At 47.3% G+C, this 25,726-nt stretch overlaps 1 protein-coding gene across 1 annotated transcript; it reads right to left on the bottom strand.

The window, feature by feature from the left end:
- Positions 1-440: 440 nt before the first annotated feature.
- INTS7 (integrator complex subunit 7) lies at positions 441-25,439 on the bottom strand. Its single transcript, XM_075267105.1, has 20 exons — positions 25,270-25,439; positions 21,736-21,865; positions 20,292-20,438; positions 19,072-19,209; positions 18,907-18,953; positions 18,581-18,780; positions 18,154-18,276; positions 16,720-16,837; positions 16,336-16,470; positions 15,082-15,179; positions 14,669-14,908; positions 13,436-13,573; positions 12,862-13,068; positions 11,332-11,526; positions 11,138-11,241; positions 10,238-10,306; positions 9,135-9,267; positions 7,487-7,585; positions 5,126-5,311; positions 441-796 (listed from the first exon to the last, which is right to left on the bottom strand). Exons 1-20 carry the CDS (start codon positions 25,367-25,369, stop codon positions 503-505), a joined length of 2,901 nt encoding a protein of 966 aa, XP_075123206.1. The 5' UTR covers positions 25,370-25,439; the 3' UTR covers positions 441-502.
- Positions 25,440-25,726: the final 287 nt, after the last annotated feature.

Raw genomic sequence — 25,726 nt, forward strand, 5'->3', positions numbered from 1 at the left:
ACCTTCCAAAAGGTGGCGCTAGAGTAAGTTTCCCCTTTTCTTCATATATTTTTCCCAATTTTACTAGGGAACTAAGGATTATGCATCAGCCAAAATTTATGAAGCCACATGCTATAGCTGTACTAGAAGTGTTCAGTACACCCACTACACGTGTGCCTGTAAAGAGCGCAACCAGGGGAGGGTAAATCAACATAACTTGTGTATAATATATATAATGCAGCATGTACAGCACAGTCATTGTGTTGCATTGTACTGATGTCTAAGTCCTGTATGTAACAATACCGTCTAACGTTCCATAAATATTTCCATAGAACAAGCTGTCATGGCGGCAGCGGTGTAATAAAGGCTGACCTTGACGGGATCACTCCGTATTGTAAGGACAATGCTGGGGATAGAATGAAATGAACACCGCACACAATGCTCAGGTATATTACACCGATACTTTATAGAAAAAAATGAGGAAGATAAAATTAGCAAAAACAAAACTTTCTCCTTCTGCCCGCTAAAATCTGGAGTATGCGTTTCGCTGGGGCGGCTGCTGCGGTGGCGGTTGCTGCACTTGTGGCTGTTGCTGTAGTCGTACTTGCTGGGTATAAGGGTCTTCTAAGGACTTGACAAAGATGGTGTTCTTAGGGCCGGTCTTCCATAGGATGCCGTTGGAGTCCACCACAGAAGCTTCTACGGTGATCTGGTGCGTGCCGAGGACCGTCAGGTTTAACAGGAACTGGGTGCTGAAGTAATCGTTGTGGGGCTCAACCCGCTGCTCGATCTCGCTCCTCACCGCCTCCGCTGGTAGCTAGAATGGAAGATAATAAGGAGCCTCATCAAAGTGGTTTGCATCTGCATGCTCCATTTTTACAGTACTGGGGGTTTCTGGGCGTTAGGATAGGTCATCAATAACAGATCTGTGGTGAGTCTGACACTCAGGACCCCAACAGATATGCTGCAGCGTCAGTCGGGGGACGACCAGAACCCTATAACATCACGATCATTCTTCATGTGGTCAAGTTACAGCTCAATACCAAGCACAGCCAACTATACAATGCATGGCAATGTGCTCGGTATTCGGTGCAGAGGCTGCAGCGATCACCTGAACACCACAGTCCCTGCGAACAGCTGATTGGTGGAGGTCCCAGGTGCAAACAGCTGATTGGTGGAGAACCCAGGTGCAAACAGCTGATTGGTGGAGGACCCAGGTGCAAACAGCTGATTGGTGGAGGTCCCAGGTGCAAACAGCTGATTGGTGGAGGTCCCAGGTGCAAACAGCTGATTGGTGGAGGTCCCAGGTGCAAACAGCTGATTGGTGGAGGTCCCAGGTGCAAACAGCTGATTGGTGGAGGACCCAGGTGCAAACAACTGATTGGTGGAGGTCCCAGATGTTGGACTTCCACAATCAGATATTGATGACCTATCCTAAGGACAAAAAAACGAAGGAGCGCGAACAGCCACTAATACTGTCAATATGAAATGCAGGTATAAAAAAGACCAATAAAACTTGCCATGACTAAGGGTCTTTTTACGCCCCGAAACGCGTAGACAATGCTATAGTTCCACCCTGTACTTTGGATTCACTGCTTATTTTTATTTGGAGCCTGTCTCCCATGCAATAAAAGTGAAGTTTTATTTATAATCTGACATCGGATGCCTGGGCGCTGGATTTGTTCACACTTCGCTCTATCCTAAGGACAGATCATCTAGCTTCCGGAAATACAGTACGGGCAGCGTCCTATAAAAGTTTTGTCTTGCCTTTATAGTGGATAAAGATTATAGGACGGCTCTAACGCCAACTACAATAAACTGCATCGGCAGATGTACCTGAAATTTAAAGGAGCCGTCTATACAAGACAAATCCGGTCCATATCAAAGAATACAGAGGTCATAGAAAGGGGGACAGTCCCTAAATATTGCATCCTATACCATCCATGTATGACATGGCTGCCCTGCCCAGGAGAAAAGTCTGGTCACCTGAGGCTTTTCCAAAGATAACAGTGAATCACAGGGGGTCCCAGGATCTGAACCTTAAACACAGGTCAGCGTTGTCACCCACTTCTCTTCCTTTGGCTGCAGCAGGAACCTCCCCCCTCTACCTTGTTTGATCAGCCATACTGACCAGCATGTGATTAACCCTTGTATCCCCACAATTTATACAGGATTTTGTCGGCATCATGGAGAGAATCTCGCAGGCTTACTTGTATCATTCACTATAAAGAGAACCCTTCTGTAGGAAACTGGAGAACGTCCCTATAGCAATCCACCAGGCTGTGGCTACTCTAGGCAATCGCTATAAGAAACATAACTATATACAGTAATTCCCTCATAGTGCAGCCTGTACCCGGCGCCATCTCTGCTACATCCCCTTCTAGTAATCCTGCACACAGTCCTGGCCCAGAGTCGCTTGTATAAAACAGGAATGAATTAGATGCAGCGCCGGATGACAGTCTGTGATGGCCGCACCAAGGCACTACCAATTAATACAGCTCGCAGACATGTCACTTGGCATCAGGGCAGCGGAGCCGTCAGCCATGCGCTGGCTCGGAGATTGAAGCTGCCTCATGAGGTCTTGCTCTGAGGCTTCTACAGAGGCCAGAAATCTGTGACCTTCTGAATACATGAATGGAAAATGACTTCACAGCGGCGGCCGTGCAGGGACTTCTGTTAATACCAGATAGAGTAAGATCTACATATAGAGAAATTCTGATTCTGACTTATTATCCTGTATAATGTATATATTGCAGCTTTGGCTTGAGCTAGGTAATGGCAGCAACTTATAGGCCTTTGATGCAAGCTGAACACTGTGCACTATGATTGGGGGCAACTTTAGGGACATTTGCAACAGTGGCCCTGTAGTAGAAGTGAATGAGGTCCATGCATTGCTCGTGTTCAACATCTTTAAGGCCGGGGACAGACAATGCACACTAGCAGGATAGCCTCTACAAAATTGATAGTGGCTGGGATAGTGGATGGGATTCAGGCTCCATGCAGAGCGCGTGCTAGATGGGTTTAATGCCTTAAGCACACTGACCCATTTTTTTTTTAATATGGCCCTATACACACAACCATGTATTATCGCGGGATTATGAAGGGGCTTCTGCCTGAAGTCTAGAAGATTGAAACCCAGGACGGAAGAAGACACAGGGTGAGGGCGTTCCAGAAGAAGATTGGGACGTCGCTGGAGATTTCTCTTGCAGCATTGGGGACGCCCCCAGTGCTGTTTGAGTGCTAGGGACCGCCCCCAGTGCTGTTTGAGCGCTGAGGACCACCCCCAGTGCTGCGAGAGAACTCATTCGCATACCAAAAAAAACCTGGATTTCTTTCGATTGGCGGCACGGAGAAGACATCTAAAGGCAGGAGACGAATAGCCGTTTTTAAGGCTATTCCTACGTGTTAGTCAGAAAAGAAGGGTATCCAATTATAGGATCCCTTTAAAGGGACTTGGGGTGAAGCATATTAAACCAGCAACACAATTAGATAGGTCAGGCTCCCCTGAATATAACCTCTTTTTCCCCATCAAAAATCCATGCCTCCATTTCAGGGAGATTCATTTATTTCACAATATGTAAATGAGCAGTCTGGGTATCGGCTTCCCGCTCTACTCTCCTTACAGCTGATCGGCAGGGGTCCCAGGTTTCAGAGCACTATCTGATACTGACGACTAGTGATGAGAACCAATCCAAGGATAGGTCATCAACATTATTTGCCCAAAAACCCCCTTTAATTCACTACTATCAAATAACTAAGGGCCAAACTACCCCTCCATATGGGACTGTATATTACTGGGAAAATTAGGCTTGGATCCACTCAGGACAATATCTTAAGGAGGTTTTAGTCCTCAAGGATACGACTCCTTGTCAAAATATGGCTATGGTCAAACCCGGGCGGCATGGACTGGCGTATGGCCAGCGCCGCATTATGCGTCTTGACTGAGAAAACTCACTTTACTCGAATCATGTGAAAGTCATTTGAGAAGATTTGGGTTGAGAAACCAGTCTGCTTCATGTCATCATTTCCTGGCAATAATCCATCCTCCGAGGCTATGATCAGAAGCAATGGAAAATTTCTGCTGCAAAATCCACAGAAATGAGCATTAAATTGGTGGCGCTATGGAGGTCTGCACTGCAAAGAGTGAAGTCCAGGGCGAAACTCCCCAATATAATGGGCAGGCAGCAGAGAGAAGAACGTGCACAGATTCCCCTTCATTTCAATGGGAGGCGGACGCTTCATTGTCTGCTAGGTGCAGAAATAATGGAAGAAATAAGGGCCCTCTCCAATTTTTAGGTGGATTCCGCCCGAAGCTCTCATGGAGGTGAAAGGGATTAGAAAATCTTTCTATTGCCAGCCTTAAGATTTCTGCGGAGGATTTTGTATGGTGGGTCCCCTCACAAAATCCACTGTGTGAACTTAAAGGGATCTTACCCTTTTTTTCTCCCTAACACGTAGGAGTAGCCTTAAGAAAGACTCTTCTTCTCCTACCTTTAGATGTCTTCTCCGCGCCGCCGTTTGGTAAAAATCCGGGTTTTCTTCGGTATGCAAATGAGTTCTCTCGCAGCACTGGGGGCGTCCAGAAATCTCCAGCGCCGCCTCCATCTTCTTCTGGAACGCCCTCTACCTGTGTCTTCTTCCGTCATGGGTTTCAATCTTCTAGGCCTCGGGCAGTGCCGACTGCGCATACCTGGACCACAAGAAAATGGCCGCTGACACCAGCTTACTGTGTAAGCGGCCATTTTCTTGTGGCCCAGGCATACACAGTCGGCTCTGCCTGAGGCCTAGAAGATTGAAACCCAGGACGGAAGAAGACGCGCAGAGAGGGCGTTCCAGAAGAAGATGGAGGCGGCGCTGGAGAGTTCTCTCGCAGCATTGGGGATGCAACTTTCTGCTTCTGGCCCTGTATAGTGTATAGGACAGGGCCAGAAGTCACTCCATACAGCTGATGGAGCCCGGACAACCCCTTAAAAATAGCTGATCAGCCGAGGTTTCAGGTATTGGACCCCCACTAATGTAATACTGAGTAGAGGTCATCAATAGAAAGGGACAGGACGACCCCCCTTTTATCTCAAGTCAAAAGCACAAACTAAACACAAAAACTAAAGGATGGGACACACGTCTCCCTAGAAGCTTCACAACGCACCTTATAGTCTTGTCCTGGTTTGCTTTGCAGGGTCGAGGAGACGCTCAGGCACACAGACTGGATCTTACGGAACAGTCCTGGTTTGGAGCCATGCTGAACTACCCCTTCCACCTTCAGCGCCATCTGCTGGTTACTCTGCACCGCTATGGGCTCTGTAGGATTGCGCGGTGATGGAGACAAGGCCAGCTATATAAAGGAGAGGATGCCTCTTAGTTCTGCTTTGCACAGATCACATATTAGTGTATTAATGCACCAGATAAAATATGTAACATATAATAATAATGGTAACAAATAAATATAACTAAAAACATCATCTCAGAGACCCCATAAGATGAGGTGAAGTCAGAGGAAAGCACTTGCAGAGGACCAGTGAGCGGGAAGGTTACACGGAGAGTCATATATTTTTGCTGTTCCCCTCCATAGCCCCTGTCAGCAGTATATGAAGCGACACGCTGTCCTGAGGCAAGGCCCCTGCTGGGATCACTACTGGTGGACGACGTTCTGAGGAGTCAGGAGATTTTAACTTGAAACATTGCAGATTTAGCTGCGATACAGAAGTGACCGGACGTGACCCGCTTTCTCCTCCTTTATAAGGACACGGATATTACACGTATGTATAAGCCAGGTATCGCCTGCTACGACGGACTTCTCAGACAGTGACAGTGACACATTATTTCCTTACATGCAAAAAGTCGACTGGCATGCATGGACTTGTGTGGAGGTCCAGTCATTAGCCGACCCTGCACCGCCACCACCACCAAGCTTTCCTGCACCCTGACAAAATGGTGTGGAAAAGACTGCCCTTCTCTTCTACCTCAAACGTAAAGGGACAATTCAGATGGTTTTATTTTATTTTGCTGAACCTGCGGGGTCTGACCCCAATCCCTGGGTCACTTCCCCATCTTTACTGGTCTCACAGGTCGTTCCCTGTGTTTATTACCTGTGAGAATGGGAGAAGAGCGAGGAAGGTGAGCAATTAGGGTGATCGGATCTGACACGGGGATGAAACACTAGCCCAGGTCCAACCTCATAAGTTCACCGGGGAAAAAAGCGAAGGTAAATGAAACACCCAAGACAATCCCTTGACAAGTGACATCCGGAGACTCTGCAGGTAAGGCAGGGCGGTCTGGTTGCTGGGGTAGCTCTGCAGGAGAGGCCTTGGCATATGCTGATTGTCTTCGCTACCTGGGCAACCCTGCGGAGTTACTTGTCTTGGTCGGTTCCAGCAGGCAGCCATGTCTCTTGTTGCTCCTGCTCCGGCCATTATCTATTGCCACAGCCCTAGTGGTTCAGGCTATGACTCCCCTACTCTGGCTGCACAGTGTCAAGGCGCTGACTGGTGAATATGACATCCGGCCTATTTAAAGGGGAATCATCCTATTATGCAATTCACCAACAAGAGCGAATTGGTTCTTCTTATCTACTAACCAGCCCACATCCTCACTTTGACTTTTTGATGGAATATCACCTTTGTCTTGCCCTTGGGACGCCTCACCTGGCACCTGTAGTTCTACTCCGTTTCTGACCCTCGTCCTCTTACTGCTCCCCTTGGCTCCGTTCCTATCTACACTACTACCACATCAGCACTACTGCCATCAATTTTTTGCATTCTGATAATCGGGATCGCTGTTTATTCCTTCTTGTGAGGGGTAAAGGGGTAGTCTGATCACGAACAAGATGGAGCATGTGCGCTGTCCAACCTGCTGCTGCTTTCAAAATGGGGGTCATATCCTTGGGGTCCAATCAGTTGGAAAGGGGGTAACCTTCTGTCCCCTGAACTCTGCACCTCAATCTAGCCAGCCCCAAATGGATCATGGCTCCAGTACATGCCCGTACCAGTAGGCGGCGACACTCCAGCTAAAGTCATATTGGGTGCACAAAACAGGAGCCATCTAATCGGTGGAAACCTCCTTTTAATAAACGGTGTCACACCTAGAAACCCCTGCGTCGGGAGGACATTACCCGTAAGTTCCCCCATTACATGGATTGTTTTTATTGCACAGTCATTCCCCTCACAAAGCGATGGCGGATTCCTCCAGCAGAGAGATAATCAGTAAAACCCTCCTGAACAGACAGAACAAATCTACAAATGTAATGCGGCTATTAACTACAGCAGACACATGTTTTACAAATCTAATCATCCCCGGCGACCCCCTCTTCAGTCAGCGCCGAGTCCTGAAAGGCTTCTCATCAAAGGAGCAATTTTCCCTCTCCAAAATAAAAAAATGAAGGTAGCAATGGCTGATGGAAAATGCGCGCCAGCGCTCCCGTAGACTATGCAGCCTGCCACAACACATTAACATATATATAGAAGTGAGCGGCGGCGGCACTCCGCATACAGAGCACCTGCGAGGGCCTTACCTTGATACTTGTAGACTGCAGCTTTTGGAAGAAATACCTCTGGAAGGAGAGAGGGACCTTCAGGAGGCTGATGGCCGCGTTACACAGGCAAGAGGTGTGCTGGAAAACAAGAGACGGCTCTTAGTCACACACTGGGTATGCAAATGGCGGGAAATTTTAAAGAGGTTGCATGGGCTGATTCTGGAAACAGCGCCACTGTTGCCTATAGGCTGTGCCTGGTATTGCATCTTGGTAAATTTAAAGGGATTTTCTGGTTCCAGCAGGGATTTTTTATATTGGTAGTCTATCAAGAGGACAGGACATAAGCATCAGATTGGTTTTGGTCGGACACCCGGACCCTGCACAGATCAGCAGTGCCAGAAGCAGCTCTGCTCCTATTCAAGTAATGGGTGCACAGTTGTTGTACCGCGGCACTATAGAGTGGATGGAGCTACAGCTCTGCACCCATTACATGAATAGGAGCAAAGCTGCCTCCGGCCCCGACCACAATAGTAGCCTCTGGCGCTGGATCAGCTGAATGGGGTAGGTTCCGGGTATCTGTCCCCATCGATAAGATACTGATAACCATATCAGTATAACAAAATGCTATTGGGCCTGGGAAATCTGTATAAGTGAATTGGGCTGAACTGCAATATCACACACAAGCCATTAACAAGAGTGGCGCTGTCTTTGAAACAGACTAAGTTCCATTAGGAGCCTCCATCACAGAATCCACTAAAAGTCCTGCATTCAGGACTTCTCCACCCAGCAACATGACGGAGACCAGAATAGAAGCCCAATGGACCCAGTGACAGTGAATAGGATCTTCTGGACTCCGCTGCTGTCCATTATTTTACAAATCCAGCAATTATGTGGGCCTCTGTTCTGGTCTTTGGTCTGCTGGGTGAAAAAGTCCTGCATGCAGGTCTTTCAGTGTACTGTGCTATAATGAAGAAGAACAATAGAAACCGGAGCACCAATGTGAACATATGCTTAGAATGATGTCAGTCGGCAGCTCTTCCCTTCCTACCACCCCACTCCCATACATATGCTTGCTCTGATGAGAATGAGTGTCTGTGTCTTCAATAGGGAGAGAGGAGTAAACTACAGCAGACACCTCTTATGACAGCTTATCTACATGGGAAATGGCTTTTTGCACTTAGATCTTCCATAGGGGTGATTCCGGACGCCCCAATATACATTAGACGGTAAATCAGTCCCATTGTAATGATAATGGGTATAGCCATCTATAGTTTTGATAGGCCATCGATTGTAGAAAAAAAGGTAACTCCTTTAAAGGGATCATCAATATTACAATCCCCGACAGCCCCTATAAATGTATGATGGCTACAGCCATTGTACCCCTCTTTTTTGGTTAGGTGTTTGTATTTTATAAACATCAGTGTTGGTTAAAAATGTCCATTAAAATATACTGTGCAGTAGATCTAAAGAGAATAGTGCCACCCAGTGGCCAGATTATAACATTACCATACACTACAGAGGTGACTAATGTCAGGCATATAAGGCTGCATACACATTAGACCACCTATAGTATATACCTAACACCCCATTAAAGTCAGCGGTCAGAAAGATTTCACGACCACTAACGTTTCATCAGTCACTAGTACTGACAATCGGTCAGCTCCGATCACACGCAGTCTCATCTTACCAGGTAAGAGACTGGAGGATGTTTTCTGCCGAGGAGCTCGACCTCCTCCAGGACCTGGTTGAAGACAGACATCATCTTACGCTCGTACTCGCTGTCAGCTTGTAAAGTCCCACTGAAGCCGCTCTCCTGGAAACTAGAAATGGCAAGAGAAAACCTTTAAAGAACAGAAAAATAGAACATTTATGGTATTAAACAAGAGTTGGGAGAAGTGTGGGGTGGAGATGTATAAAGGTTACAGTGCGGGAGTCAGGGTAGTCGGGAGTCAGGGAGGTCGGGGCGGTCGAGAGTCAGGGTGGTCAGGTGTCGGAGAGGTCGGGAGTCAGGGTGGTCGGGAGTCGGAGAGGTCGGGAGTCAGGGTGGTCGGGAGTCGGAGAGGTCGGGTGTCAGGGCGGTCAGAGAGTTTGGGTGTCAGGGCGGTCGGGAGTCGGAGAGGTCGGAGTCAGGGCGGTCGGGAGTCGGAGAGGTCGGAGTCAGGGCGGTCGGGAGTCGGAGAGGTCCGGAGTCGGGGCGGTCGGGAGTAGGAGAGGTTGGGAGTCAGGGCGGTCCGGGGTCAGGGCGGTCCGGAGTCAGGGCGGTCCGGAGTCAGGGCGGTCCGAAGTCAGGGCGGTCCGGAGTCAGGGCGGTCCGGGGTCAGGGCGGTCCGGAGTCAGGGCGGTCCGGAGTCAGGGCGGTCCGGGGTCAGGGCGGTCCGGGGTCAGGGCGGTCCGGGGTCAGGGCGGTCCGGGGTCAGGGCGGTCCGGGGTCAGGGCGGTCCAGAGTCAGGGCGGTCCGGGGTCAGGGGGGTCCGAAGTCAGGGCGGTCCGAAGTCAGGGCGGTCCGGAGTCAGGGCGGTCCGGAGTCACGGTAGTCGAGAGTCAGAGTTGGAGATTTGGTCTACTAACTCCACAGCCCTGGTATTAAAGCGGAGCAGTGACCTGGTAAGGTAGAGAGGACACCGAGTGTTTGCTAGAATTTTTACAGCCCAATGATTTCCTTGGAAGACAGCAAGTACTCAGCTTTGCCACCCGCTATGGATCAGATTTATCAACAGAAAGGATGAAGATCAGACTGGACGAGCCCTTTACACTAATCGTAAAATTTCAACATGTCTTCACTTTTCTTACCTGCACGAGTCTGGATCCAAGATCAGAGCTTCAATGGTGTGAGAGATTAAAAGGCAGCTCTGCTGTTGTCTGGTAAATGGGCAGAATTAAGGCAAATAACTGGATTTTAGGTGACAAGGGGTTCAGGCACCCGGCGAGCTCAGGCAGGACATACATGTTGGTTTAGAACATTTTGGACTGATGACCCATTAACCTAATAACAGTGGCATGTAGGGACCTCTAAAACGCAGGAACATACTTTATATGGATAAGCAGTAGATTGGGGATGGGGGAGGGTGCAGTTTGTCTGATTTGCCTACGGATAGCAGCGGCAGGTTGAAAATGGACCGCTATGGGGGCTGCACTGGACGGAGATTCCAGCAGAGCACCATAGCACTTGCTGCTGTCTGTAGGCGTACCTTACCCGCCCCCAGTGCACCCTGAGGTTGATTTGCATATCCATAAAAAGACGATTACCTTTGCATTGCTTCATCGGTTTGTGGCCACACAGGGGCGTTTCTGCTCCTATTGAAGGCCCCTACACAAGACTATTATTGGATTAGGTATTTTGTTACGTATACATTCCCTTTGAGGTTAGATAATCCCACTATATCCAATAGGACCACCTTACCACCTATGGTATATCGGGCTGTCCGGATTTTCCCCTGATGGTGGAAAATTGGAGAAAAAAAAAGGATTCCGCTTTTTAATATCAACATCCCTAATCCTTGTGTTCTCAGGGGTCAGGAGGGACAGCTCTCATCCCAGATCAACTATCTACAGTATATGACCAGCTTATAGTAGGATCTAACCAGGTTATGTCCATTATGAAGGTTTTACAGGAAGGAGACATGACCATCTTCTGAGACTGACAAATATTGTAAAACGAAAAAAATAAATGATATGAAATGTTCTGGATACATCTCGATGTTTCTGAGTGTCGCAGAATCAGCATCAAAAGAGGACTGATAGAGATCCCCATAGCGAGCGGCCAGATTCTTGAACTCTTCCATAGATTGCTTCATCTGTAAGACAGAAGATCCGTTACCATACACTGCAATAATAACTTCTGTACGACCCAACCAGATGAGTATAGAATAAAATGATCAGGTTACCTGGGTGGAAATGCGGCCACAGCGCTGGAGGTCATTACCAGAGGTCATGGCAATAGTGGCGGCGATGGCCGGAGGGGGGCTGGTCTTCAGGCTGTTACAGGTGCAGATGAGTTGAGAAAAAGCTTGAAGGAGGTCAATGCGCAACTTCACAAAGTCACACTGGAAGCTGAGCGGGCTCATAGGAGTGCTGGCCGCCTAGAGAGAAGTGTGAAAATGCATCATATAATATAGTTCAGTATATAAATTATAGGGGCTTCAGAACCAAACTCTATGTGCTAGGCTCCTATACGCAGCATGGGGTCTCGCTGCACCCGTTAATAGGAGTTTGCAGCAGAAGCCCAATTTGTGTAGTAAAATAGGAGAACCCATGGCAGGGTCACTGAGGATACAGCAGAAGCTGTACTGTATTCTGTTGTTCACACTAACACCAGGCGTCTTCGGATTCACTGCAGGACCAGAAGAACGGACAATGGACTGCTAAAATAGTTGAACCAACAGAGATTGAGGGACTCATTCACTATAATAGAGAGTCTATTCTTTTTAAAGGGATCCTATCATTAAAACACAATTTTTGGTGACTAACACATAGGAATAGCTTTAAGAAAGGCTATTCTTCTCCTACCTTTAGATGTCTTCTCCGCACCGACGTTCGGTATGAATTCCGGTTTTCGTCGATATGCAAATGAGTTCTCTCGCATTACTGGGAGCGGTCCTCAGCGCTCAAACAGTACCAGGGGCGTCCCCAATGCTGCGAGAGAACTCTCCAGCGCCGCCTCCATCTTCTTCAGGAACGGCCTCTTCACGCGTCTTCTTCCGGAGCTGGTGGTCAAACTTCTAGGCCTCAGGTAAAGCCGACTGCCCATGCCCACAGGCCACAAGAAAATGGCTGCTTACTTATTGTGTAAGTGTCCACTTTTCTTGTGACCGTGGGCATGCGCAGTCGGCTCTGCCCGAAGCCTAGAAGTTTGAAGCCAGCGCCAGAAGAAGACGCACAGAGAGGACGTTCCTGAAGATGATGGAGGCGGCACTGGAGAGTTCTCTCGCAGCATTGGAGACGCCTCCAGTGCTGTTTGAGTGCAGAGGCCCGCCCCAGTGCTGCAAGAGAACTCATTTGCATACCAACGAAAACCGGGATTTCTACCGAACAGCAGTGCGGAGAAGACATCTAAAGGTAGGAGAAGAAGAGCCTTTCTTAAGGCTATTCCTACGTGGTAGTCACAAAATTGTGTTTTAATGATAGGATCCCTTTTTAACTTTTCATCCAGCAAGTTTTAGACCTATCTGCACCAGACAGACATCTAGTGCAGATGTGAACACAGTCTTACTTATAGAGATTAGTATTGATGGCACAACCCCTTTAAGATAGCTACATGGATCACAAGTATGTTGATCTTGTCAAAGGTGTCCATAGCCTTGAAGTAGGTTATAGAAATGGGTATGAAGAGAAGCCCTGAATTACATTAATCCCATGTGTGGACGCCAATCTAACGTCTCCATGTATTAAAGTGAGTGCTGTAGAAATATACTGACCGTAAGGGATGCGATTCCTTTGTGGTAGGATTTTAGGGAATCGGCGATGGCAGAAAGGGCCAAGCCAATGTCGTCTTCCTGCAGCTGGGTGAGGCATTGCTCAGCGAGAGAGAACTCCTTCAGACTGTTCAGCCAAAAGTAAAAATGTTCAGAGGCCACTTGTGTCAGAAGACTCTGGTACAGCTCCCGAGCCATGTCATGGTTCCCCTAAAATACAGAAATAGGACAGGCCTTTTATTAAACCAGAACCTGTCCAAATCTTAGAGGCAAGTCCCCCGACATAAAGTAACTTAATCCAGCTTGAGTCGTGTGTTCACGGTTATACCGATGTAGCAGAGTTAACCCGGACTTCTGCAATTGGTTAAATTGTATCTTATCGCACAAGACAGCAAAAACTCTTCCTCGTTCTTTAGCCTTCTTTGATAAGATATTGAGCTGCAGCCATTTAACCAATTGCAGAAGTTCAGGCTCACCCTGCTACATCTGTATATATGGCCGCCGGCGTATCTTATAGGCAGTTACTAATAACCATCCTTACATGATGCTTATAAACAGAGATGGTCAGTGATCTTACCATCCGGGAGGCTTGTCTGGCGATCCTATAGACAGTCCATCCATTCGAGACATTCTCCAGCTGTTGTTTTATTACAGTCTTTACTTCGGGGGACAGTGCTTTTTGGCTGGCCACGAAAATAACGGTAGCAAGGGCAACCTGTAAGAAAGCGCAGTATACTGTGTATTTCATAAGGATATCAAAGCAGTTATCACTTACACAATATGTCGAAGCTTAAGGCTTGGCTCATACAGCCTATGTGGATAATTCATTCACTTGACAGGGAACAAGCCACTCAAGGGGTTTCCTTAGATCCTAAGGGATAGGGCATACATTGATGCCCTATCCCTTAGGATCAACAAGATGTGATCAGTGGGGAACTGGCCCAGGGCCAATCCAATCATCCCATTCATTGGTGACATGGTACTGCAGCAGCTCAGTCCCATTCAAGTAAATAGCAATGAGATATAATAGCAAGCACAGTCCTCATGATACGTATGGTGGTGCTTGGTATTCAGTGAAGAGGCCGCAGCAATCCCAGGTATGGGTATTAGACTCCCACTGATCACATATTATGGCCAATCCTAAGGATAGCTCATCAATATATAGGTCCTTGAAAACCTCTTTAGGCAGAGGCCCCACGTTGCAGAAACGCAGCTTCTTTTGTTGCACAAGTTTACGTGTCAGAATGAACGCCGTGTTACATCGTGTGCCCGGGCCCTCAGTTAGCCTTAGAGATTTCAATGTTGTCTTATAAACCTGTGACTCTCCACTATAAGCCAGTGCAGATAGGCATTAAAGGGACTGTCCCACCCAGAAAAATCCCTTTTAGAAACTTCGGTCCATGAGGTACGGACATCTGTAATAATTGTGAATACGGTACTACACATATCAAGGTGCAACAGTGATAGGACTGTAGGAAGAATCCAAAACGGATGGAATTAGTTCATAGGCTGCAGGAAGTTTTTCCAGCATAGAGATCAATGTAGTTGGTGTCTCATAAGTGTTGCAAATTGTACACAACCCACAGCCATGTCACACCCTACAATAGTCATGTAATGTCAATGCAACAGCAAGATGCTGAAAAATCAAACTCATATATTGGTTGTGCAACATGACGTCATGTGACCAAAGCTGCCATGTCACCCTACACTGGAATGGCGCCCGTTCATGTAGATGCAGAGACCTCCACTGCAGGGCGACCCCTTTAAAATCAGAGTTACATTTCCATGATAGATATTTTGTGTTCCTCACCAATAGCTCCTGCTGCTTGTCTGTGGTCGATCTCCCAATGACTTTGTACAGCTCCACCAGATCCCCCAACATCCCATCCCCGAGCACCGGCAGCTGCATGGCCACAGAGGCCAGACAATGACACAGATAGATCCGGGCCGAGTCCTGTGCGCTGTGCAGCTGGGTGAGGAGCGATTCCACGACAGACTGACTCAGGTACGGACGACACTTCGCCAGCTTTACCATGCAGGACAAGGCAGTCTATGGAAACAGAAATATACATATAGAATGATGTAATGCAGACTATTATATGCCCGGCCCCATAGACAAGCCACTAGGCTACCATGAGGGCAATGAATGGACTCTAGGGCAGCTGTAATAACACGGCACACAATCCCAGTTCCATTGCTTTAACCCTTTCATGATCACCACACCTTTAATGTTTGCTGTGCCCCGGCGCTGTTATCCTGACTGCTCAGGACAAGAAGCGATTCGAGGCCAAAAACGGCGTCCTTCTCCAGAGCCAAATGATCTGCAAGACAAATAGGAAGCGAGCAGAAAAGTGTAAAAGGGTCAGTAAATTTATCATATTTAGAATGAAATTTCAGAAATCAGCAAAGCAAATGACAAGTTCAGTTTTCTGGGTCAGGCCCAGAATTAAGTCTAAGTGTCGTCTAGGTGAAAGAGAAGACTGTATGAGACGCTGACTAAAAAAAACTCCCAAAAAACACACTTGCTATTTTAGAGATGTCAAAGATTAATATAGTTTTTAGCATCATGGGCAGGGACTTGTTTTTTTTTTCCCTTAAGAATCAGCTCGAGGAAAAGTTCCTAAAATAGTTTCTATAAGAACTTAGATTCTGCCCCGGTGAGACACACGGTCACTGGTATACTGTGCAAATGTTTTAGGCAGGAGTGGAAAAATATTGCACAATAAAAAAAAATTAATCAGAAATAGAAGGGTTAATAGTTTATTTTTGACAATTAGGACAACGAATGAAGAAAATAATGTAAATCCCATCAATATTCAGTTTGACCTTTGCTCTTTGCCTCCCATCAGTTCTTCTCGGTACTTGTAGACAGTGTTGGGCAGAACTGGGCAGGGAGGTTGTTCCCGCCGCCATCTTGGAGAACTAAGCGCAGATCTTCTGTGGATGTTGCTTATCCAATCCGTCTGTCTCTTCATGTCATCCCAGACAGACTGGATGATGATAAGATCAGGGCTATATCTGTGGGGCCGGATTATCACATCCAGGACTGGTTATCTCTTCCTTCACCAGCCATTCCACTATCTCCTTTTTTCTTAGTTCATCATAACCGTATTCCCATGAAATCCAACTGAGCCTCCATCCTAAAGAGATCTTGTCAATGTCACAAGGGCCTGTGTGACAGTATTACAGCAACATGGCCACCTCCTTCCTCCAGAAAAATACAGAGGCTTGTTCATGAATGCAACTTATCCTCTGTCCAGGGGATAGGAGATACACTGCAGATCGAGGGGGTCCCAGCAATCACCCCCCAACTCATGACAAGAATTGAGGTGTCTTGTACCCCTGTCTGAATGCAGCAACTTTCACACAAGCAGACAGACACTCCATACACTTCTATGGGACTGCTGAAATAGCTGAAATACAATACACACTGGCAATTTCTTTACACAGATCTCCATCAAACAGCTAAAAACTTACCTACATCCTGGCAAGAAGCTACAATATTGGTAAGGACTGTCACGCCGTGAGCTGCAATCCCGCGGTTACTGTGATAACTGCACTCCTGTGCCAGCTTGATCAGGTCGGTGTACCTGGCCGTACCCGATATGGCCCCTAAAAAATAAAACATCATTAAAAATAGATGGAAAAGTAAATCTGGCAAACTCCTGCTGATCCAGTAAGAGATTATTCTGGTCATATGTCAGGGGTATCAGGGTTTTCGGTTCAGATTTTTACATCGCAGCTAAGAGGAAATGTCTAAGTGCAATGAAAGATGCAAAGACGTTGGTCTGACTGTGGGAGGAATCAGGAGAAGTGCAGTCAGCCTCCTCTTCACTTGTATCACACCCTTGGTGAATGTACCTGGCGGTGGATTGAAGTATTGCTTGATGGAGATGCTGCCGGAGAGAGTGGACAGAACGGAGACCATTCCCAGTTTCAGGCTGTCGTACGGAGTCTGAAGGGCACATTCACATAAAGCCTAAGAGAGAAAATGGGTCAGTCCTCAGATCTCCATATGAAGCATCAACTTTACTGTATACAGATGTAGTGATATGTAGTACGACGTTGCATCACCTCTATCTGACCTGGCGATCGCTGGTTGTCCCACTGGGCTTTACTAACTGAGAACCTTGTCTGGGTGTTTTACATGAATGCGGCTGAAATTTCTTCCATTTTTAATGGCTGCACACTGGAATATGCCAGTTCACAGCACCAGCAAGAGAACTGTGCCTCCATCTACAAAGTCCAGTCACATTAATGTGACCACCTATCAGAATCCACCTTTGGCAGAGCGGACCGCTGCGAGACGTGCAGGAAGAGAGGGGAGGTTGTGATGATGTCACTGGGATGTTGAGCCATGCCGACTCCAGTGCCGTGGCCAGCTGCGCTAGGTGACGAAGTTGAGCATCCATGGCGCGAACAACCCGATCGAGGTGGTCCCAAAGATTCTCGATTGGGTTCAAGTCCGGGAAATTTGCTGGCCAAGGGAGTACGGTAAACTCATCCTGGTTCTCCTCCAACCACGCACGTACACTGCGAGCTTTATGACACGCCGCATTGTCCTGCTGGTAGATGCCATCATCCTGAGGAAACATTTCGCATGTAGGGGTAAACATGGTCCGCAAGGATAGATGCATACTTGTGCTGATCCATCGTGCCTTCCACCATGATGAGTGCACCCGGATGGCTGATGACACGTGCCTTCTGTGATTGGTTATTTAATGTTGACGTCAAAAGTAGGCGCTGGTCACATTAATATGACTGGACTGTTTATGTCAGAGCAGTTTTCAGTCCCATCCTGGACACACCTTGGATGTACTCGGCCTGCAATGCGTTCAACCTGCCTAAGGGCCCATTCACACAGTGGAATATATTGGCAGCAGATTGACTGAATACAATGGGAGGCAGAGAACGGAGCAGGGCACTGATAGATTAAGCATCCTGCTCTATCCTTCCATGGACTCCATAGCTGATTCAGCTCTAGACTCTCCACAGAGTAGACTCATTCATCTGGGTCTAGTCATTGCTGGAAAGTCAATGCCCTCCTTCATCATTCCAACATGGGGAGCAGAAAATCAAGTGAAATCTGAGGAGGATGTTTGCCTCAAATTCCTTTTCATTTCCCAAAGAAAGGGCCCCTAAAGGTCTAAAATCGACCTGGTAGTTTCTCAATTTACTGCTCTGTCCACTGCAGCTCTACTTGCCCTGCACGGGTTCCCCGGAAAGCCAGCGCATGCCGAGGTGGATGTGTGCAGTCATGGCTATACTTATCGATAACTTAATAAAACATCAGACCTGTATATTGTCCCTGTTCCAAGTGTGGGGAGTTTTGTTGGCCAAAAATTTCAGATCCTGAATAGCAAGTCTCTTCACGGCTTTCCTGGGGTCGTTCTTCAGGTATTGAAGCAATAGCTGAATCTATGGGAAGAAAAAGCAAAGTCAAACCTTCTGGAATGTGTTTTATTAACGTTTACAGTATTAAGAGACCCAACGTTCAAAGAAAATGAAGTAATAAAAGGGGTTAACCCCAGCACAGCACTACACATTGACTTGTGGTTGTGTTTGGTATTGCTGCTCAGGACCATCCAATTGACTGAGCTTCAGCCAAATACACAACAACGTGCCGAGGACCCCTACTGATCAGCTATTGACTGCCTAGCCTAGGCTGTGGAGTTGGATTCGGGACCAAAAAGAAGAAAAATGAATGCAAACAATCATGTACCTGCTTGGGAATGTCCACTAGGGAGGAGGCGGCGAGCAGGGTGAAGGTGTGCAGTGTGACGATCACCATCTTGGTAGAGGGGTACGAGGTGACAAGCTGCTGTAGTAGTTGCCGGCTATTAGAGGCCAAGATGGCGTCATGGTGCATGTGCTGTAGAATGGGAATCAGCTTTAACTTTAAATCAACCGGAGTGGCCAAGCCTAAAATAAAGACGAAAATATCTTCAAACGTTGGAACATGTCACAAGTCTATATTATATGGAAGAACAGGTCAGCGCACAATGTAACAGAATATCAGCAAAAGATGGGAGAAAATAAGACGCTCACCTTGGATCATTTCTCCAATTTTGTTACAGATTCCAGCAGCAAAATCTCTGCAGAAAAAAAATGAAACAATTTGTATGAGACAACTCGCTTCCATATATAAGAGCGCTATATAGTGTCATGGCACGGATCTCTAACAGACAGGACACTGAAATCCCAGAAACCTACTTGGATTGTGCAGAAAAATGAGATGCAGCAAATATAGCGGCCTCCACCTCCACATTGTCGTGAGAATCCAGGCTTTGCCGTATACTGTGGTGGGCATTTTTTCGATCGGGAATTATTGATGCCATGCTGCCCAGCATCCTGCAACAGAAAAACAGGAACCAAACAGCTCAAAGGGATATTCTCCTAAAGAGGTCATTGTGATCCTGAAAGCAGAATATTCCTCATACATAAATGACCACAGCTGGATTATAGGAGTATTCTGATCTTACCCATTCACGACTGAGATGGGAAAACGTGGTTCCAAGGCCAAGAGTTACAGAAACAGCAGAATGTGGCATTATTTAATAGTCCCATAGAAGTAAATAGGAGTACACTGTTTCCATCAATCCTATTTTATTCTATGGGGCTTAGTGAAACGGTTCATTAGAGTTGCGTTTGACTGTCTCCGTAATTCGTTACCACCTTAGGAGACCAGAGACACTGGTACTCTTATCTCAGGCATGAAAGTGCACAAATAAAACAAATGCAGAGGCGCCTACAAAGTGCAATGTACCCCCAGTCTCTTGCATCCAGGGCATGCTGGGATCAGATATTATGTAATACTTCAACAACCACAAGGTTGGAGACCGCTGTTCTAGTGTGACACCAAGTGCCTTAAAGGGAACCTGTCACAAGGTTTTGGGCCCCTAAATGAGACACACGTACATAGGTTGTTGGAGTTTAGAGTACCAAAACCTGGTAAACTCCATTTTAGTCGTCCCACATCCAAACATTTTAAACTTCTTAACCCACTGAACATGACTTTGGGATTTATCCTCGAGAGATTCTGGTGCATGTTCAATGAAGTAAGGTGTACGGTCCTCGGCTTCAATGGTGCACGGGAGTCTCCATAGTGGTGTCCACGACTTATCTCCAGCAGATTAAAGGGGTTTCTAATAGAGATGAGCGAACACTGTTCGGATCAGCCGATCCAAGCAGCACGCTCCCATAGAAATGAATGGAAGCACCTGGCACGCAGACTTTGCCGGTGGCGGCCGCTTAACCCCCCGTGTGCCGGCCGCTTCCATTCATTTCTATGGGAGCGTGCTGTGAGCGTGCTGTTCGGAACGGCTGTTCCGAACAGTGTTCGCTCACCTCTAGTTTCTAACAGTGATGGTCTATCCTTAGATAAGACATAACTTTGTGCATTTATTATTACACTACGATATCTTAACCCTTACCGGAGAGTAATGGCGCGAGCGACGGGATCATTGCTGTGTATGACAGAGAAGATCCTCTTCACAAACTCATCCACGTTCAGGATCTTTTCCAGGTGCTTCTCACTCTGTTGGGTGACTTTCAGCACGCACAGTCGCAGAAAATTATTGCTGAAAGACAAAACATTTGACCTTAGGACAGAACAGACCCCCACGCTGCCAGGAAAATGAGTTCTAATGTGTGTCTAACCTTACTGCTGTTCATGAATGTATTAGACTCTATTCACACACCTATGAGAAATTCTTAGTACATACCAATGAGCGCTTGAATTCCCAGCTATGGCACCTTGTAATCCAATCACACCCAAAACACCTCCTAATAATGCCTGTTTTTGGGCTACATTACGTAAGATTTTACCTTGTAGGACACTTTATATGTGAAAATCTCCTAAAAATAGTGGGATGGTTTGGAGGTGTACCTCCAACATATTCAGTTCTATGTCATATCATATAGATCCATATTTCACCATACCTTCTCCATGTCTCTGAACAAGGGAGTCGTCATTTTAATGGTCGCTTGCATTATTTCAATTTATGGGAGGTCACAGCTCACCCCGGAAACAACGGATGACCACGAGGACTTATAAAAGCTAGACTCGTGGCATCTACTGATAATTGTGGTGACAGATAACACCAAGACTTGACTACAGATTCCCCGCATTGTTAACGCACTACCTTACCCAATGCATCCCTGGTGCCAACTAGTAGATCTCAGGTAGATAGTCTTATAGGGACAACAATACTCTTATGCTCTACTGGTGAAGAGGCCGCAGCTATCAATATCATAGTCCTTGAAGGCTGAGGCCACACTTTGCAGAAAAGCTGTGTTTTTTTTAGCCAAAACCAAGAGCTCAAATGATAGGTCCAGTGTAGATCCAGCATCACTTCTGCTTCACAGACCATGTCATGTCATGTTCATTGATCAATTGGCTTGTTCACAGTTCAGTACTAGAGATGAGCGAGTACTGTTCGGAACAGCCGATCCGAACAGCACGCTCGCATAGAAATGAATGGACGTAGCCGGCACGCGGGGGGTTAAGTAGCCGGCCGCCGTCAAAGCGGAAGTACCAGGTGCATCCATTCATTTCTATGGAGCGTGCTGTTCGGATCGGCTGATCCCAACAGTACTCACTCATCTCTATTCAGTACCATTCAAACAAATGGGCTGAGCTGTGATGCAAAGCCCAGACCCTACACGAGGGTAAGGTGCTCCGCTTGGTTTTCAGGCAATAGGCAGCAGCACTCATAAAAACACTGCGGCCTCTTCAAACAGTTGGGGACACGGGTGTTGGAGCCCTGACAATCTTTGATTGATGACCTATCCTAACAAGTCCTGGAAATACTTTAAATGATGTCCTTCAGCCATGTTTCCTCTCTGGTCCATTAGATTTCACAGGCAGTGACCTACCCCACTCTGAAGACATCAGCCAGCTTGAGGAAGGCCGAGTTAATCAGGATTGGGAACGGATACTTTTGAAACAGTCTTGGGAAACGGACAACGGCCTCACACTGTTCCCCGAGCTTTCCAGATCTTAATCCTGAAATAAAAGGAAAGAAAATTAGGACTTACAGGAAACATCATCACTGAACATCTAAAGAGATAACAGGGCTCGGTTATGAAAAATAATTACAGCCTTTACTTTCTTTCCAGGGACAACTAATACAGAAAGTCCAATCTGCAAACGTAAGGCCATGTCCGCACAATGCTATAAAATCTCATCCACATGCTGCTGCAGCAGATTTTAGATCTTCAGCACGTCAACATATGTTGCAGATTTTCATTGCAGATTTCTTTTATTGCAATGCAAAGAGTCAAATCTGCAGCATGTTGCAACAAAAAAAAAAAACAACCCACACCATTCTGCTGTGAATGTGCAGATTTTCCCACAGAGTTTCGGTCCTGTAGGTGTGCACCCTTACAGGGGGTTGTCTGGGATTTAGATATCAATAAGGGCTCGTTCACATCTGCGCCTTGGTCTCCGTTCTGCAGGTTTCCGTTTCCTGCAGGACTTTTCCGTCTTCTGCAGGACTTTGCAGAAGACGGAAACCTGAAATTGGAAATCAAGCGCTGGTGTGATCCCAGCGTTACCAATGCTTAGAATCGGTCATCAATATCAGAATAGTGGAAGTCTAACACCGGACACTCCATCGATCAGTTGTTTGAAGAGACTGCAGTGTTCACATGAGTGCTGCGGCCTCTTCACTGAATACCAAAAATAGTACCGTACATTGTGTAGTGACTGTGCTTGGAATTGCGACTGAACTCTATTCATTTGAATGGGACTGAGCTGTAAACAGGCCATGAGACCAATGAACATGATACGACTGGCCTTTGCAGCAGAAACAGAGCTTACTGCGGCCTCTCCAGTACTCTTTTCTTATGGTAGAGTTGGAAGGGACCTCAAGGGCCATCGGGTCCAACCCCCTGCGAGTGCAGGTTTTCCTAAATCATCCCAGCTATATGTTTATCCAGATTCTGCTTGAAGATTTCCATTGATGGAGCGCCCACCACCTCCCGTGGCAGCCTATTCCACTCTCTCACTCCCCTCACTGTCAGAAAGTTTTTCCTAATGTCTAATCTGTATCTCTTTCCCTTTAGTTTCATCCCATTGCTTCTTGTACTTCCTTGTGCTAATGAGAATAGGGGAGATCCCTCTGCACTGTGACTACCTTTCAGATATTTGTAGGCTGCTATTAAATCTCCCCTCAGCCTTCTCTTCTGCAAACTAAACAATCCCAGTTCTTTTAGCCGCTCCTCATAGGACATGGTTTGCAGACCTTCCACCATTTTGGTTGCTCTTCTCTGGACTTGCTCCAATATATCGATGTCTTTCTTGAATTGAGGCGCCCAGAACTGTACACAGTATTCCAGGTGTGGTCTGACCAGGGAAGAGTACAGCGGAATAATGACCTCTCTTCATCTGGATTCAATGCTTGTCTTAATACATCCCAGAATTTTATTAGCCTTTTTTGCAGCAGCACCGCACTGTTGGCTCATGTTGAATTTGTGATCTACTATTATGCCCAAGTCCTTTTCGCCTATGCTATCACTTAGTTCTATTCCTCCCATACTATATGTTTTTTACATTTCTGTTACCCAGATGTAGAACTTTGCATTTGTCCCTGTTAAATCCCATTTTGTTCGCCTCCGCCCATTGTTCCAGTGTGTCTAAGTCCTTTTGAATACACTCTCTCTCCTCTCTAGTGTTGGCTATTCCTCCTATCTTCGTATCATCTGCAAATTTTATAAGTTCCCCAATAATTCCATCGTCCAGATCATTTATAAAGATATTAAAAAGTACTGGGCCCAGAACAGAGCCCTGTGGCACCCCGCTTTTGACTTTCTTCACTTTACTCATCAAGCACGGCGCCGTACATTTCTATAGGGACTGTGCTTGGTATCGCTGCTCAGCACATTCACTTGAATGGGACTGAGCCACAATCAGGCCATGTGACTAATGAACATGATATCACATAGTCTGTAATGTGGAAGTGGCATTCAGCGAGGGCCTCAATAGTCTCCAACAGCTGGTTCTTGGGGGTCCTGGGTATTGGACCACTATGAATCGTATCCTAAGGAGAGGTCATCAATTTATAAGTCCTGGAAAACCCCTTTAAGAATGTCCATACTCATTAAATTAAAGGGATTGTCCAAATCCTTATTTTAAAGTTTATAGTGTCAGCAAATAATCTTAGTTTTCCTTGGTCCTCCGTTTCCAGTGACGGCTACTGAGTACCCCCCGATGACATCACCAGCGACGTCCCAGGCCATGGTGGTGACCTCTTGACGAACGTCATGTGATCATCTGTTTGTGAAGAGGTCACTGCTGAGGCGGTACTATTCCGTTATCGGGCCAGCAGCAGCGCATTTCAGCACCAGCTTTCGGGACAGCAGTTCAGTTCAGCAGCGGGAATTACAATGACATCCGAGGACTGCTGGCCCGATGCTTGTGCCCAGTAGCCAGTACATCAATGACCCCCCCTCCATCTCCTCCTCCTTCCAGTGCTGCCCCCCAGCTCTCCTTACATCTACCCCGTACCCTCTCCCCGCCACATGACTAAGCCGATGCTGGCCCGATGATAGAGGCCGTGCTTGTGTGTAGTAGGCAGTACATCGATCGATGCCCTCATCCTCCTCTTCCTTCCAGTGCTGCCCCCCAGCTCTTCTTACATCTGCCCCGTACCCTCTCCCTGTAATAGGCCTCACCGTAAATCTTGAGCAATGAATGCTACTAGATAGCCGCCGGACGCTGCAGAAAGTTTGTCCCTCCGGCTCGCTGTAGCTCACCGTTCCTATAGTCGGCGTGTTTCTTGTCAGGGCCTGGATTGAGCCCCGGTGTCTTTCCTTTCGGTCTCGGTACTAGCGCTGAGGTGAGGCCTAGTCGTGTGGCGGGGAGAGGGTACGGGGAAGATGTAAGGAGAGCTGGGGGGCAGCACTGGCAGGAGGAGAAGGATGGGGGAGGGGGGTCATCGATGTACTGGTTACTGGGCACAAGCATCGGGCCAGCAGTCCTCGGATGTCATTGTAATTCCCGCTGCTGAACTGCTGTCCCGAAAGCTGCTGCTGAACTGCGCTGCTGCTGGCCCGATAACGGAATAGTACCGCTGAGGCTTGTGATTGGCTGTTGGCTACAGCATCCGCTGATGTTAGCCAGTGGACCTGAACACAGAAGCCATCACTGGAAATCGAGGAATCGGGAGAGAAAGTAGTCAGATCATCCCTTTAAGGTCAGCTGATGTCAATGACTTGATATATTTGGGTGTCCTGCTTCACCCCCATCAGATGGCGTCAGGGGAAACAGAGGCAGCCATATTGAACATTATATTTGCTTAGGATGTGAGTTCCCCCAGCAACCAATCAGAGAGCCGCTTTCAAAAGCCCACACATGTAAACAATGAAAGCCCTGCTCTGATTGGCTGCCCCATGCCCATTGTCCTCTACCTTTATCTAACTCCATGAGCGCCGAATTGGCATCCAGCTCCTGCTCTCCGTAGCCGGCATCGGCAAGAAACGACCTGGCAGCGCTCGTCCCGGCCGCCATGTTGATCCGCTTCTCCTTCTTATGAGAAAACTCATGAAACAGTACGATTGTACGGAAAGACTAGCAGGGCGCCATGACACTAATGCAATACGCATGCGCGAAACGTGACGCCATAGCGAAATGTTCGTTCTGATTGGTAAGAGCTTCTCTGCAGGCGTGGCCTTGTCCATGTTGCTCAGGGATTGGCTACTGCAGCAACCAATTAAGACGCTAAGGTAGAATTCGCGGGAGATTACACCTTTGATTTCGCGGGAGTTTAGTGTTAGCGCCCGGCGGCTGGACAAGGCGGGTAACTGGCGCAAGGGCTGCGACCTCTCGGCCTGTCTGCTCTCGGAGACGCGGGTGTTACTCCATTGC

Source organism: Leptodactylus fuscus, chromosome 3, assembly GCF_031893055.1.
Source record: "Leptodactylus fuscus isolate aLepFus1 chromosome 3, aLepFus1.hap2, whole genome shotgun sequence".
NCBI classification, from domain to species: domain Eukaryota; kingdom Metazoa; phylum Chordata; class Amphibia; order Anura; family Leptodactylidae; genus Leptodactylus; species Leptodactylus fuscus.